A 16,149-nucleotide genomic window follows, 5' to 3' on the forward strand; every position below is an offset into this window, starting at 1 on the left:
AACACCAAATGTGGGAAAGTCTTTTGGAAGTATGGTTTTCCCTTCAGTGGAGAGCTTAAAAATCGGTGATAGGGGCCATTGAAATTGTTCTGGTGGCCAGTACTAGCCCAAAATCCTACTGAGAAACTTTACAGTGTGTTGGTTTTTCCTTTGTCCTGTACCAGTATACTTTGTTCTCGAATAAACTTTCTTCTTCCTATTATTATCATCTTACTATTTTTTGCCATAAATCTGCACACAATAGCACAAAATGACAAAGCAAAAGCATATTTTCCTAAACATTTGCAAGTGTGTTCAAATTTGAATACAGATATGTCTTTTGTACAGTATGTATCTCTTTAGACCCTTGGCTGTGAGACTACAAATTCAGCTCAAAGACATCCTGTTTCTTATGATCACAACTGAGAACCCAGTGAAGCCATTTTGAGATGTGTGCACAGACAAAAGCCAGTAACAATATTGCAAGAAAGCTATAGTGAGAGGAGTTGAAGAGGAAGTATTGTGCGTTAAACTGCACAAATTGCAGGGAGTGATGGATTGACAATGTTAAATATTCAATAAGAGAAACTTCCCTTCTGAAAATGTCCAAAGATAAGCGATGCAAGTTATATATGCACATTGTATCTATGTTTTTGTGGCTTGTGACTATAAATGCACATACACAAATGCAGACAAAAGACATTTCTATAAATTGCACGGAGTTCAGACAAACATATTTTACTGGACATGATTTAAAAAGACTAAATCTGTCTAAATATGGCCCTACAATTCCCCCTATTCACACCAGAGCAAAAAACAAAGTCATGAAATCTAAGGATGTCTCGGCAGACCGCTAAAGTGTGTAAGCATCTAGACAAAAGCATCAAAAAAATGTACCAAACCGTACAAGTTTCAAGGATCCATAATGTGAAATTGAAGATGTTTGGAACCAAGACTTTTACTAGTGTTGATCATCAGCTCCAAACCCAGAACAGGTAAGGCTCTTTGCATATTAGAAAGGCATAAAGACTGCGTACAAATGTAGACGGAAACAGAAACATGGCAGATTTACAACTAAATTCTTATTATTTCATTTGTTCAGAAATGTTGTAAAGTTCATAAGTCTCAGCAGAAAGTTAAATACTGCATCATCGATGCTGAAGTTATGTGTTGCACGTTAACATAATGCAACACTGTACACGGGTGTCTGAAGTTATGCAACCATTTTCCATTTTAGCATCCCATGTTTCATTGCCCCAGTGACTGATGTGTTTTGCCCTGGACAAATCGTCTTCTGCTGCTTTCAACTGCAACAAAGGGCATCAGTCATGGAAAACAGAAATGTATCACTCATGGGTTGCATTTGCGGCGGTCATGCTGTTTTTCTGAATACAATGAGGACTGCAAGAGTTGTGTGAAAATTTGCTGGAAAATTAAAGTTTAAGGTTCATAAAAATAATAAAATGGCTTTTTTTTTTAACCATTAACAGCCTGTTAAGAGGAATTAAATCTACAAAAAGAATTTTCTGAGCTATGGCAGTTACTGTGCAGCTACAGTAAAGTGTCTTACCTCTATTTGCATTTTGATTACCACTGTTCTGTGGCAACAGCCCTTTGCATGTCTTTTCAATAGAAATGTGGTTATACAGAAGGAAACTACTGCCTCGATCCTCTTGCAAACTGTAAGGGAATGTGTCAGATCTTAGTATCGAGACTTTATTTTTACATAGGTTCATCTGACTGTTTCAGCCATCTCTCTCTCCCTCTAATGCTCTGGTAAGACTTTAAACACAGATCTGTAGTGTGCACAGAGAAAAATAATCCCCACGATGGTACCAACACTGGCGGTTTTGACCTATTGACAGTTAAATATACAACAAACATTTGTATCACACCTCAGAAATCTGAAGCTTTCCACGTCAAAACTGCTTTGCACCAATGCCTGCCCTTTTGGTGTCCATCAACATTTCACAGAACTATAGCCAAGCAGAGAGAGACCAAAACAAGGGAGGGAGGGAAAGTATGCAGGTCAGATGACCTCTGAACAGAGGCCGGTTTAGTCCCTGGACACAGTTTAGTTAGGATTTAGTTAGACCTACCCACACTCAGGTTATATTGACAAATAGCTGCCACATATTAACTTCCAAGTACTCAGACTGCCTCTTTTTTAAGAATACAAACTAATAAAATTCTGCATCAATGACCTGTAGCTAAATGTCTGTTGCTAAAACAGGGTTAACTATTCAAGCCACAAAGAGAAAACAACAACCATTAGATTAGAATTAAGATAGGTTTAAAGTGTAGATGTTTTGCTGTAATTTTCAAACGATTATGCCAATTTAACTGAGGTGGGTCTCCCCACCCCAGTAAAAGTTGCACACACAAAGAAAAATAGATTCTTAAATTATGGCTAGTTTAAAAGCAGTGCTAAGGGATTTTCCCATCGTCACAACAAGCTCTGCCACTCAAATATTTCAGGTTATTGATGGTTAATGTCAAAGTAAGGACCGTGGTTTAGGTTTGAGTCTGCCAATCCTGCTAAAGAGACATTTGTGCTGTATTCAGCCTTAGAGCAAGGTCTGCCTGGAAGGCTGAATCCAGGGGAAAAAAGTCCCCTGACTCTGCATGTTTAGGCAAGTGCAGTACTAACAATTATTTCTACTCATGGATATTTTATTTTTTATGACTTGCGACTGCTTTTAAACCCCCCCCCCCTCTCATGACAGGTTCTGAAAATATTTTTGGCATACTGACACATGGAAACCTCAGGGAAGTGAAAAGGTCTTACCCAAAAAGCCTTGCATTTCATGGGAAAAAGGATAAACTAAAAAGGTCTCACATTCGGCTGTAACTTCCGGAGTACCAGTTAACAATTCACAGTAGGAGATGACAGTAAAAGCCCTTGAGTGCTACATCTGCAGTTACTCTTGTAAAAGCTCTGGTATTGTCTTCTCTGGTTGGGATTGCATTCCTGCCTATTGGACAGCCATGCTGTGTTTACTACTAAGAAATGAGAAGGGCGGAGACAAGAAATGAATGAATGAATGAATAAATAATCTTTTTAGACACATTTCTGAAGCACATGTGAAGTGCCTCAACATGTGCGATATGACTGCTCAGTTGTAAAAAAACAGGAGTGGCAGTCTACTGTAGGCTAAATGTGTCCATTAATGCATGACAGGAGTGATGCCACATAGGTCATACTGCAGCTGCAGAAATGGTTGGGTAAGATGGTACCACAAGTACAAATTGATTCCACAATTGTCTCCACGTTTGTTTTTGAGTGCACGTTAAAGTAATGCTGGCAAAATATGTCACAACGGCAACTAAAGAACAGCTTAAAGAATCTGTTGAACAGATTTTATGTAAACTACACACTGATAATATCAGAAGTATAGACATTATGGGTAAGGTCAATTTAATGCACACAGTATCACGTGACCTGTGAGCAGATGCAAAGCTAAGCAATGCAGGCTGAATGCAAAGAACCCAAATGAGGACTGCCTCTGAGAAAAGACTTGAAACTAAATACTCTGTATGCACAATACGTTTGTATTTTGCAAATGTACTTTAAAAGGCATGATACAATTTCAGCTGGTAGAATGTAAACAAAAGAGTCATTTGTTTTACATCCTCTTTAAATAAAGTACTGCATCTGCACCACAATTTAACATTTCTGACTTGTTTACTTACAGAGCAACAGTATAAAAGTGAATAAAGATCCAATATGATATTTACACAAAGCAATAAAACAAAAGTAAAAGCTCAGCAGTTCTGGAATGATTTCAAGCCTGTTTTTCCTAGCTTGTCTTTCCAGATGACAAACACTTTGTTAGCTTTCTCCTTTAGGTTTGCTAGAGGGGTGTGTGTGTGTGTTTGTGTGTGCGTTTGTGTGTGCGTCTGAGTGGTTGTCTAAGAGACCATGTGGTCAACACATGTGGTTTTAGTCTGACCTCAAACATTATTTGGTCAAAACATGCTTTGCCAGTTGAAAATATCATGGTTTAACTGAGGAGTAATCTGTGTCAATGGTGGGGTGATTATTTTGAATATTTTTTTCTGATACCGATATGGAAATTGTGGGCACCAATCACATTCAGAATTATTTAAATCACGTTCAATGTCATAAATGACCTGTATTCAACCCTTTTATAATACATCAGAAAAAAACCCATCAGTCACGACCATTTAAAGTCAGTCATTTTAGGGCTGCAACTAACAATTCTTCATTATCTTTTCTTTTCATTATTTTCTCGATTAATCAAATTCTTCACTTTGTCTAGACAATGTTTGAAAATTGTGAAAAATGTTTATCTTGGTTTCCAAGAGCTCAGTGTGATGTCTTCAAATGCCTTCTTTTGTTTGATCAACAGTCCAAAAGCCAAATATATTTAATTTACAATCATGTATCACAGAGCAAAGCAGCAAATCTTCACAAATAAGGAGCCGGAATCAGCTCATTCTTGGCAATTCTGCTTGAAAAGTAGATCAAACAATTATCTGACTATCAAAATAGCTGCATAATAATTTTCTGTCAACTAATCAATTCATCGACAAAGCTCTAACTCATTTTGTTAGTTTTTAATTCCAATTTGTTTGTAATCATTCATTTGGACAATATAATTGCATAAAACTATGTCATAATCGTCACTGCCCAGCCCTAAAGGTTAAGATAAGACAGATAAAGGTAATCTAACCTGAGTATATGTTCAGTGGAAACATTAATCAGCTTTAACCAATCTACTAGATAAGCAGCTGCCTACATTTTCAAAAAGACGTTTGGTGCTGTCACTAGAGCCAATCTAACTTTAACAGCAATGACAGCTTAGCTTTGGCCATGACAATTTTACTGACAGCCACTATTTATTCTTGAGGTTGGAAAGTAACCGAAGCACTGAATTGTTTTAGCTCATTGAATGTCAACTCAAGCATCTGTAGCTTTGGTCACTATTAGTCCTAAAACTGTATTATAGATATTCTTTTTTTAGAGTGTTATGGTGAGTGAATTGCAGCAATGGCAGATACCATGAGAAAATTAGGTCAAAACACGTTAAAGTCACCGCAATATCAACTGTCCTCCTCTCTGAAGTGAAAGGTGGGAGGGGAGGGGTACATGGTAAGGTGGCAGATGCCAACTCTTGCCACCTTTGTGTCCCTGGGCTGTCTGTAATCACCAGGCAACCCTACCTTGGGCTGAACACTTGCATGAATGATAAACTGCAAACAAGCGCAATAAAAACAGTATAGGACAGGAGAAAGGCAGGTAATATGGGCAATAAACTGTATGCTGTTACCAGACAATCAGCCACCGATGCTAATAAGTAACGGCTGTGGCTAATGGGTTTGTTTACCCAACCGAGGTCTTCAACATTTAACTCTGTCATTCAGATGTGTTTCTAAATCATGTTCAAATGGACAGTGGAACAAATGAATGGCAAGTTTTTTGGTCTCAAACAAGACTGTTCAGAGGTAGGGATGCAACGATTAATTGATTAGCTGACTGACAGATAAATCATCTGAAACAATTTTGATAATCGAGTTATTGTGTCAAGCTTTTTTCCAGCAGAAATTGCCCCAAAAGAGATATCTGAAGACATCACCATCATTAGTTGTAACCCTAGTTAGAGGGCATAAAATGTGTCTTTCCCCAGATCCAATTTGTATGTTGACTTAAAGTCCAAACCACTGAAAACAAAGTGCCCACTTATTAGGTTTTCTGTAGAGTAGTTTCTAATTACAAGCCCATTCATAACCAATTAATTTAAAGATGGACTGGAAAGATGACTTGTATTTTAGACTTTATTCTGTTGTACTATGAGCAGTAATCCAGCCTGTCACAGAGAAACCAGTAGTGATGTTTTACTGACATGACCTCTGCGGGTTACTGTGAAACTCAAGCATGTGTTACAGCTGCTGAGAAAGATCTGGCCAAGAGAGGTCACGACTGTGCATGGAGAAAGGGTGAACAAAACTGGTTCACCAGATGCCCAGAACATTACTATTTCTGTCTCGGCTAGTATTGTAGCACAAATGACATGGGCTACTTTATGGATGGGCAAAGCTCTATATTATGTATTAAAACAAAGACTGAAAACAGGGAAAGCTCACTTAGAAGTTAGCCATAGTTATTGTTTGTTCATTGTCAGTGTAGAGCCCGCTTTCTGTATTTAGTGTTTAAAGCTATAAATAACAACAATTGCTTGCTGAAAGTAGCAGTTAGCACTTAATTGTAATACTAGAGCTGCAAAGATTAGTCGATTACTGGGTGGTTAATTGAGAGAAAATGAATCAGCAACTATTTTGATAATAGCTTAATCATTTCAGTCATTTTTAAAGAGGAAATACCAAATATTTTGATGGTTTCAGGCTCTCAAATGTGAAAATTTGCTGTTTTTCTTGGCCATAAATTATAGTAAAATGAATGTTTTGGGGTTTTGAACTGTTGGTTGGACAAAACAAAATATTTAATGATGGCACCTTGTGCTCTAAGATATTGTGATGGGCATTTTGCACAGCTTGCTAATGTTTTAAAGATGAAAAGATAAACTGATTAACTGAGAAAATAATTAGCAGAGTAGTCAATGATGAAAACAATAGTTAGCGCTAGGCATAACCTGTATAAATGCCCCACTGTTAGAGATAAGCACCATTATATGGATTTAGCTGCATCATTTATTCTGGTATAGAATATCACTGGTCATGTCACATAAAGTGCAGCATCAGTGCAACTTACTGCGTGTTAAGGAGTTAGCACACGCTGCCTTTTTAAAGCTAAAACACATATTCGCATGCTAATAAAAGACCGGTGATGAGATGAAGCAAGGCAGGCCCAAGCAATGAGGAAACATGTCTGCATGTGTAATAAATGTTAGAAAATGTGCTTTGCCTTCAACGCAAGTAGCTTCAGCTGTGGTGGGGAAAGAAAAACCACAAAGAAGACATTCTTGTCTGAGTCACCAATTAATTGCTCTGCTTACAAGAAAAGCAAGCAGTGGAAAGACATGATACATGCCATATCGGCGGATCTACATCGAGACATGGTTGATATCTTCACTGTTGTGAGAGATGGCTTCAAGGCAATGATGGAAAAGCTGCATTTGCTATATGTTACACCAAGCTGCAGACATTTCACCTAAAATAAAATCCGAAATTTGTACATAAGCTGTTGTAAGAAAATGAAGCAAACAGCAGACAAGCAGAAAAGCACGTAAACATGCACACAAACACACACACGCACACACACACACACACACACACACACACACACACACACACACACACACACACACACACACACATAGTCAGTGAACGATAATGACCACTCAACTTTCATGATGTGTAAAAATTTGCATCCACGACCACCATGAGGTACATAAGTTACCTGATAAATACTGTCATTTTCACTCTGGAATATATAAGAATAAATGTAAGTACTATCCCAAATTTTTTATTTAAAATCATATATTCAATTTATGAAGGGAACATTACATTCTGTGGCATACATGTTTTTCATGATAAAAAGGTATTATGTAATACCACCCAGCCCTAGTTGCAGCTGGTCATTACAGGAGCACAGAATCACACAACCCACGTCTTCAGCCAGCAGACTGCCAAAGACAAAGCGGTAACACCAGTTTTGTACAAAAAGGTGGAAGTAAATTCAACCTGCCAGACGCCACAATTGTGACACTGACAGCGACAGGAAACAAACCAAACAAAAAAAAGCAAACAACATCACAGTCCGACACAAAAGATTTTTCCCTTTGTTTCCTAGAAAATGATCTATTGATTTGCAATCTGCTGGCAGACAGGATGGAAACAGACTGTGTGGGAAACACTTGTCAATCAATGGGCCAATTGAGTGGACATGTATTTCATATCCAGACACTGATGAGCCAATGCTAAAGGCTGCTGGCAAAAAAATCTGGCTAAAACTCAGGTACTTAATCACTAAGGCAATACAATGTCAGAGAACAGTGAACATGTACATCACAGATTCCACAATTTTCCAGTGTGATATCTTCAAATTATTCGCTTGGTCCAACCAAAAGTCCAAAAATCCAAAAGATACTCAATTTACAATGAAATAAAACAGAGAAGAGGCACAAATCCTAACATTTGAGAGGCATAGAAAGTGTTTTAAGCAAAGGTTTTGCTTAAAAAAAAAAAAAAAAAAAGACGAATAATTTATGCAATATCTCCAATGTTGTAGATTTAATTTCTGTCCATCAACTTTTTTATTTCAGCACTATCAGGTACATCTGAATACACAGTTACCACTAGGCTATATAAGACTACAGCGACAAAAAATGATCATGAATTAAACCAACAATGCACAATGACTTCCTAAAAAAAGTCTAAAAAGATACTCGATTTTGGTGCAGACTGCAGCTGGGGGTCAATGCAGCTGGTGGTCAATGCCAAATGAGCCATGTAACTATTTAGCAATATCAGCTCCCCAGACTATCATCAGTCTAAATCTAGAGATGGAGACTTTGGGCTGGTGGTGGTCTGTTTACAGGTCTTGGGGAGTACTACGCATGATTGATAAAAAGTTTTATAAAGCCTTTTATGGCAAAATCGGATAAATTGCTTCAAGTGACGTGACTTGAGTCAGTGTCAGCTGCGGCTAAAGACTACAAGTTGGAAAATGAAAAAAATCTGGGGATGTAGAGTTAGAAAGAAGTGAGCATATCAAAGCTCTGTAGCCCACCCCTTACCTCTGCTTGTGGCCAACAGCTCCAAGCTACGTTAGCGACTACTAGCATAGCACACCCAACTCTCAAAGTTGTACTGTGGGTAATGCAGGCACAAGGTTTTGACAAAGAAGACGAATGTGTGGAATAAAAAAGACGATATCTCTGGTTCTACTGCACTGATTTTGAACATGAGTGCATCATGAGTCAAAAACAACGTAATTGGAGTGCAAAGCTAAACCTGCGAAGTACTATCTTCACAGATGTAATAAATGAAGGAGTAAGACAAGATTAATGAAGTAACTGTCAATCAGCAGATTCAACGATCAATAGGTTTTCTTTAAAAAAAAATAAAAATAAAAATGAGAGCAAAAAAAAAAAAAAGAAGGAAAAAATAACCTGTGAGTTATGTGTGGGAACAAGTCATGGAAATTAAAATCAATGCACCTTTAGACTGATAGTGTGACTGTACTATATTTAGGCTACTGACAATAACCACCACACTGCCCAAATGTAAGCTTAGGTCTAGTTAGAAATAATGGCTCAGCTCAAAATTCCCAATCCAGTGACAGAAATATCAGCCTAAGTGAAAGAGTCTGTATTTGGAAAGTAAAAAATTTCCCTGGCTTGCTCTCAAGGCTTCTGGCTGCCATGGCAACAATGTTGGTCTCCAAGTGACTCATCTCCTCCAGTGTCTATCACACAACAGGAGCTAAAAGCGCTCCAACCTCTCCACTGCAGGAGGGAAGAAGCATCCTTGCAGGCTACTATCTTTTCGGACCTGCAACATGCCGGCTGTAGAGATTTCCTTTCTTAGTCTAGTTACTCTGGGAACCAGGAATAGTGCTGATAAACTGAACATTATAACTCAGTTAAAACAGGTCAGGTAGGCATGCAGTCTAATTTGGGAACCCATGCTAGGACAGTTGGTTTACACTAAAAGGGCTATTGCTGCATGTCAACATTGTACTCCTATCACTTTTGGCTTTTAAAGCAACTGTGTAAACTGGCTCAAAGTGTTATCAGCTGATAGCACAAACCACCATTACTTTGTTTTGTTTCGAGTTCAAACCCTAACATACAGAAAGTATGGACAGCTATGCCTGTGGACGTAGCCTATTTGTAACCACAGACTCAGGTAGTGTATAGGAATTATGAATTATGAATTATATGCTACAAAGACAACAGATGGTGAATCAATTACTTTAAACAAGCTTGAACCTTTGCCACTGGTCCTGCAAACATCCTCAAGGTAAGGTAGAAATGTAGGCAGAAATAGGACTTTATTTATGGATTCCCATTTATGAATTTGAAAAAATACACTAATTTAAACGTGAACAGAAGGACCTACTCAGAATAATGGAAAGAGTTCCATGACAAGTGAGAAAAGCTTCATGAACTGATGAAAACCATGTGATACAGTCAAAAGCGCTAGAATATGTGAGTGAACGGACCCTGAATCAAGATTGTTTAGTTAAGTGCACTACCTTAGTTGTGTAGGTGGTGTATACTTGGCTAACCAGAGAACACAGTAATACTGAATCATAATATTCAATACACTATTTCAATACTTATAATTACAATACATATAACATTTGTTTGCTGTGCCATCACATCTTTAGATACTAAATTTAGCACAGATAAATGTGTCCTAACTTTAGTATAATGACTCCATTTGTGTCTGATTTTGACCACAAGGGATAAGAAACATCCTGACCACAGCAGGCTATCTTCACAAGGTACGTATCAATGAGTATTTAGTGCTGCTAATGTACTGATGGAACTACCTACAATGTAAACCAAGGGTCCTTTGGTTTACTGAAGCCACAATGGAAGGTTATTGGCAAACTGTTAACATTACTGTTAGTAGGTATTAGTAGGTAAGTATTAAAATTTTAGTTGGCATGCTCAGTAATTTCTGTTTTCTTAAGTGCTTAAGTTTTTCAGTTTTTATGGCATAATGGCACCGTACCATTTGCTTATAATCATAGTTCCATCTAGTTTAGTGAGCCAGTAGCACTCTTGCACTATTAACTCCACACTTCATGTACATCATGTGCAAATGCAAACCTCTCAAAAGACAATCAAATTTGCATCCAATGTATCTCATTATTTCGTCTGCAAATGTGTTATGACTTTCTATGTGAATGTCATAAAGCACTATTAAAAAAAAAAAAAAAAAAAAAAAAAAAAAAAAAAGTGTGCACAGTGCATATGCAGTGCCCACCTTGTAATAAATGAATACAATAAACCTAAGAAATGTCCAAGTCCATGCTGGGCAGAATCAACACAGTGATCAGATGAATAATCAGCACACCCTATTGCAAAAAATGTGAACTGAAAGTGAGTGATATTTGAGTACTGAGATTTCCTCAATTCTACACCAGCAGCACTCGCCATGACAAGGCACAAATCACCCCCGGGCTTGTAGTGGGAGAAAGTGGGGTAATTTGGCTGTCACATTCACCGTGGTCAACCAGGCAGCTGCTGCCATGGTGTTTCAAGTCGATTGTGAGTGTTGCTGTAGTGCAATGCTCTAGTCTGGGAAAAATCATACCGAGCTGTCCCTCTTTTACACTATTTCCTCTCCCTATGTACTATACGAGATTAGAAATAAAATATTGAAGGCTACATTTTCTACAATCCTTTAAAACTGTATGAAAGCAGTCACAGTTGATACCAACTCGTTTGTGACATATTTCCGCATCTGAGAAGCTGGATCACGTTGAAAAGTTCCAACTACTTGACCAGGCAAGTTTCTTACTTCAGCTCCGATCTTCCCAGTAACATCAACACTGCTGATAAGTTGTTGAGGCTTGCCCGCATTATAAGTGTGGGTAAACTGCAAATTTAAGTCCAGTCATTAGATTTAATAATGCCAGGATTCAACAGGATTCATGATTAGGGCTTAGTACTACCAAAACCTTTACATTATTCTTTTTTGTTTTTTTAACTGTGCTTCACAATAAAATGTACAGTATTGAAATATTCAACAGTACTATCTCTATAAAACATTATGCTGTGAATATATAATTAAGTTGTACACTAATTGTGTTTAAATAGTGTTTTTATCTCTGATATATTTTAGATTAGTAGAAAATGCTAAACCAAAACTCCAATTTAATATTTCCATTCCTCTGTATTATGCTAGCTTAACCTAAACAATGCAAGATGGTTGGTGCACAACAGCGAAATAACTTGAGAAAACATGTTGAAGTACACACTGGAAGTGCACACGCTGTTGTGAATGGAACTTAGATACACGCAGTTGTCAGCAGGCTCAGCAGTGTCCCATTTAACTGCAGGCTACCAACAGGTATATAGTCAGGTGCATGCCTAGATTTGTCATGTTATTGCAGTTTTTGAAAGAAAAAAGTGACTGAAAAATATATAAGAGATGAGATTGTTTTATGTAGGACATGTTTAATAGTGCAATATATGGGCCATGTGCGTCTAATTTCATTGTGGATTGATTACATGTCCGTGGGTGCATGAAGTTGCAAGTTCTTATCAGTGCGGTTTTCAAAAAAAAAAAAATTAATTAACTGCTGCCAAGTGCTGAAAGCATTTTATCAGTAAACTACAATGACCACAGATCATTGTATCTATGAAAAACAGAGTTTCAACTCATGCTAAACATGGTGTGTCTGTATTGGAATATATTGGATGGAGGAGTTCGAAACAGGCTAGAATTCAACAGATATAGTAAGTAAATAACTATATAAATCTATGCTCACGAAACAAAAGAAAACACTGCAGGGGTTACGACTGTATAGAGAATTTACATCAATGTTGAATTTACATAATTATTCAAATGCTTGTGTGTTTAATTTGTGGTTAGGAAAAAATCAGAAAATCAACACAATTTAAAAAATAAGTGCGGCATCTCTCCTTCTAGGAAGAGCAATACTGCACTTCCCAGGCGTGGAACAGACACCTTGATAAGGTCACATGGCATACCTTACCAGACCTCCACCCCACATACCCACCTCCATCTACAACAGAGTACTGCATCAACTGACAACAGACTCTCCGACGTTTAATACTGGCCACCCATATTATCCCACACAGTGTCACGTCTCGCTTGATGCATTTTTGCTGGCCTGTATTCTCTACTGCAATATCCTAAGGCTTTAGTGCTTACTAGCTGCCACTGATATGAGTAAGACGCACACATCCCTGTAAAAATTACCAAAACAAATACAAACTATCTGGTATTTAATTGGTACTTCTAATGTTCTCGGGTGTGGCATTGTGATACTTCTTACCAGGTACTTTTGAGTCTACTTGCTGAGATGATTTGGATAGTGTATGTAAAAGTATGGGAAAGAATTAGTTAAATCAGCTTCATGATTCTTCATTGAGATGTTCCAGCAATTCTGCCTCTGGCACAGGACTTGAGTTGTACTTCAGCGTGCTTGCACTGGAAATGTTTTGCACCACAAAATATATACTTCTCAAGTAGCCATGAAAAAATGACTGAGCCTTTCCCAAACTTGCTCAACGTTGTCTTCACTTTCAACAATCTCCACCCGCATCAACATAGGGGAGGAAAACACAAGCAGCCCAATCTGACCAATCACAGGGGTTGTGCTCTACACACGGTATCTCTATAGTCCCAGCCTGTTGTCACTTCTTTGTGGAGGCCCCCCTCATCCACCTCTGGCAGAGATATGGAGGCCTCCGCACGTACCCTCCGCATCACCTTGACGCAAAATCATAAATCCATCTTAACCCCTTCTTCAACATCGCTCTCTGGATGTGCCTCTGCATGTCAGTTCAGCCCCAACTGCTGGAGTGAGGTTATTCTGTGTCTCTGTAAAAAGTTTGCAAGTAAGCACCACAGCAGCAGTAATGCAAGCAAAGTAAACAGAACTGTTAGCAAAACTCAGTGAGACCACAAAACTGATGTATTCCACTTTGGCAGACAGTCATGCAATTTTTTCTTTTTTTCTTTTTTCCCCCCTCCATATTCCCTGGGGTCACTCCTTCCAAGCTGCCCGTGCAGAGGAAAAGGACGCGTATGACCGAGAGGGAAATGTTTGAAGATGTGTCCACAACTCTTTGGGCCGTTGTCCTCTCCCCGTCCCGCAGGGTTTAAACATGGTGGGCTTGCTTGTGCACAGTAGTGTCCGTAAACCGCGTACGATATTTGCACAAACTGCCTTTGCGTCACTCACATTGGCTGCAATTCTGGTAACGAGCCGCATGCTGAATGCAACAGTTGCTGATCTAGCGGAACACACAACGCACCGGTAAAGAAAGACAGCCTGTTTTGGGCGGCGGAACCCCCCCCCCCGTCACCCTCTTACCCTACCTTTGAGCTGCGGCAGCGGGGAAAGCTCCACCGGAGCGCTCTGGGTGCGGTACTGAGAGGACCCTTGGGATTTTCTCTGTTTCTGGGCCTTCCTCATGGACTTTCTCGTGAACCCGTCCACTTTCTCGGCTGCGGAGATGGCCGACATTTTGATGCATAAACTGACGAAGACTTCGGACAAGCGACTGTATCCCCCGGGGTCAACTGAAAGGTCTCCTCCTCGTTCACATCAGCACAAAAAAAAATAAAATAAAATAAAAATAAAATAAAATAAGGAGCAAACCGACAGACTTGAAGCTCGTCTCTTATCCAAGTCTTGTGTTAATCTGTACGATCCAACATGTTAGGTCGGTACTGGGGTTAGACTGTGTCCAAAGGCTGCATCATCGGGGTAACTTGTTTTCTGAAACACGGGGACGATCTTCAAAACACGAACCCAAAAGCTAAACCGCAACTTATGGCATTGCCCGCGGTACAACCGACACAAGGCAAATAGCACTTAAGTCTCTAAATCTCTGATGTTTTTTGCTGCTCCCTCGTGTTCGCAACTCGTCTACCTGTTGCAGACCGTGCGAAAGACATGGTCGTGAAAAGTTGCCCGAATTGGTGGTAAAGCGCTGTACTGCTAGGCTGCCAGCTAGTGTACCTAGCTATCCTGCTAAAATTAGCTGACGTTAATGTGTGCCACTACGACAAGTTTGCACCGCCGCTGAGGTGAAACAAAAAAGTTACGAGAGACAACTGCCCCATGCAATTCGTGTAGTTCTTCGTAAAAAAAACAAAACGAAAGGTCCGAGTCTTCAAGCACTGGTTTTAATCATAGTTAGACTTCCGCTGAGAGTATTTTCAGAAGAACTATCCGCGATCGGATGAAGTTAAATTTCGCTCGACGGCTCGGCCTCGTTTAGCACTGAAAAGTTAGCCGTGCTCACATACGAGCGATTTTGCCTTAGCTACAGCCCTTTGCCGACTAAAGCGCTCTAGTCCCACGGCCTCTAAAAAAAGGACCAGGTACGCTCAAACACAACAAATCACTAGATGTGGTGCTGAGTAGGCAGCCATAAAACACTCCCAGAAGCGCCGCTCCGTCGCTGTCCGTCCGACTCGACTGTTTGTTGGTGGGCTGCGGAGCCTGACAGGCGCGCGCCACTGAGCGACAGCTCCGACCGGCGAATCGCGGGCGGGGGATTAAAAAGCTGGAAAACTTTTTAAACCAATCGGGTTGGCGGAGAGAAGCGGGGCCCGGACATGTGACAGGTGAAAACAAACGTGTGACGTTGTGTTAGTTGAATAAGGAGTGGCAGCCGTAGCGGGGGCGCCTGCGATCAGAGAAAGTTGCTGGAGTGGCCCCAAAACATCAAGTCTGCAGCATCTGAACGCGTTTTACTATATATGATGAAGGACTCTGTCATTACACCCCCTGTATGAGTGACGGCACTGTCTCTTAACATAAAATAATATTTTAAAAAAAGGATAATTTCTGCCTCTACTGTGCATTTTCCTGCTCTCACCCATTTAGCTTAATAATATCAGATATAATTTAAACCATGTAAACGTCTAGTTAAGTAAAAACAAGTTCTGGGACAGCGGGTAATTATAAAATACGACATATTTTAACATGAATCAGCTGAGAATAGAACAACATTCGTTATGCACATCAGAGGGATTTTGAGAAGCTTAACAGACTAGAAAAGCAGACTTTCTTCAGTCATTTCTTTTTGAATTTCTGAATAATTCTGACTCTGCAGATCTCTTAAAAGTATTCAAATAAAGCAGAAAAGAAATAGTTATGTGTAACTTGTGAAGAGGGGCCACAAGTAGACACAGCTTTTTTTTAAAGGGGCCACAACCTTAAAAAAAAAAAAAAAAAAAAAAAAAAAAAAGGTCGGGAACAACTGCAGTATATAAGTAAAGTTATGACAATGCTGTGACTTGTCTCATCACCAAGCACTGTTCATTACGCCACACAGGGATAAAAATATACAACCATTTAACCTGACACACGCTTTGAAAACTATTTTCAATTTAATAAAGGTCAAACCACAGCAGGTTTATGTGAATTAAATACAAATAAACCAAGCGACAATCATTGGTTATTTTGTACATATATATACAGAGAAACAATTTAAGCATTTGCACACTGAGCATAATTTTATA

The 16,149-nt window shown here is 39.2% G+C and overlaps 1 protein-coding gene across 1 annotated transcript in view; it reads right to left on the reverse strand.

Moving 5' to 3' along the window:
* The window catches only part of ppp2r5a (protein phosphatase 2, regulatory subunit B', alpha isoform), a 44,212-nt gene extending 29,074 nt beyond the window's left edge, over positions 1 to 15,138 (reverse strand). The window contains exon 1 of the mRNA XM_040125005.1: positions 13,993 to 15,138. Coding sequence (XP_039980939.1) covers positions 13,993 to 14,140 — 148 coding nt within the window. The 5' untranslated portion in view covers positions 14,141 to 15,138. The remainder of the gene's footprint in view (positions 1 to 13,992) is intronic.
* Between the last annotated feature and the right edge of the window lie 1,011 nt (positions 15,139 to 16,149).

This window comes from Xiphias gladius, chromosome 4 (assembly GCF_016859285.1).
Source record: "Xiphias gladius isolate SHS-SW01 ecotype Sanya breed wild chromosome 4, ASM1685928v1, whole genome shotgun sequence".
In the NCBI taxonomy this organism is placed as follows: Eukaryota; Metazoa; Chordata; class Actinopteri; order Istiophoriformes; family Xiphiidae; genus Xiphias; species Xiphias gladius.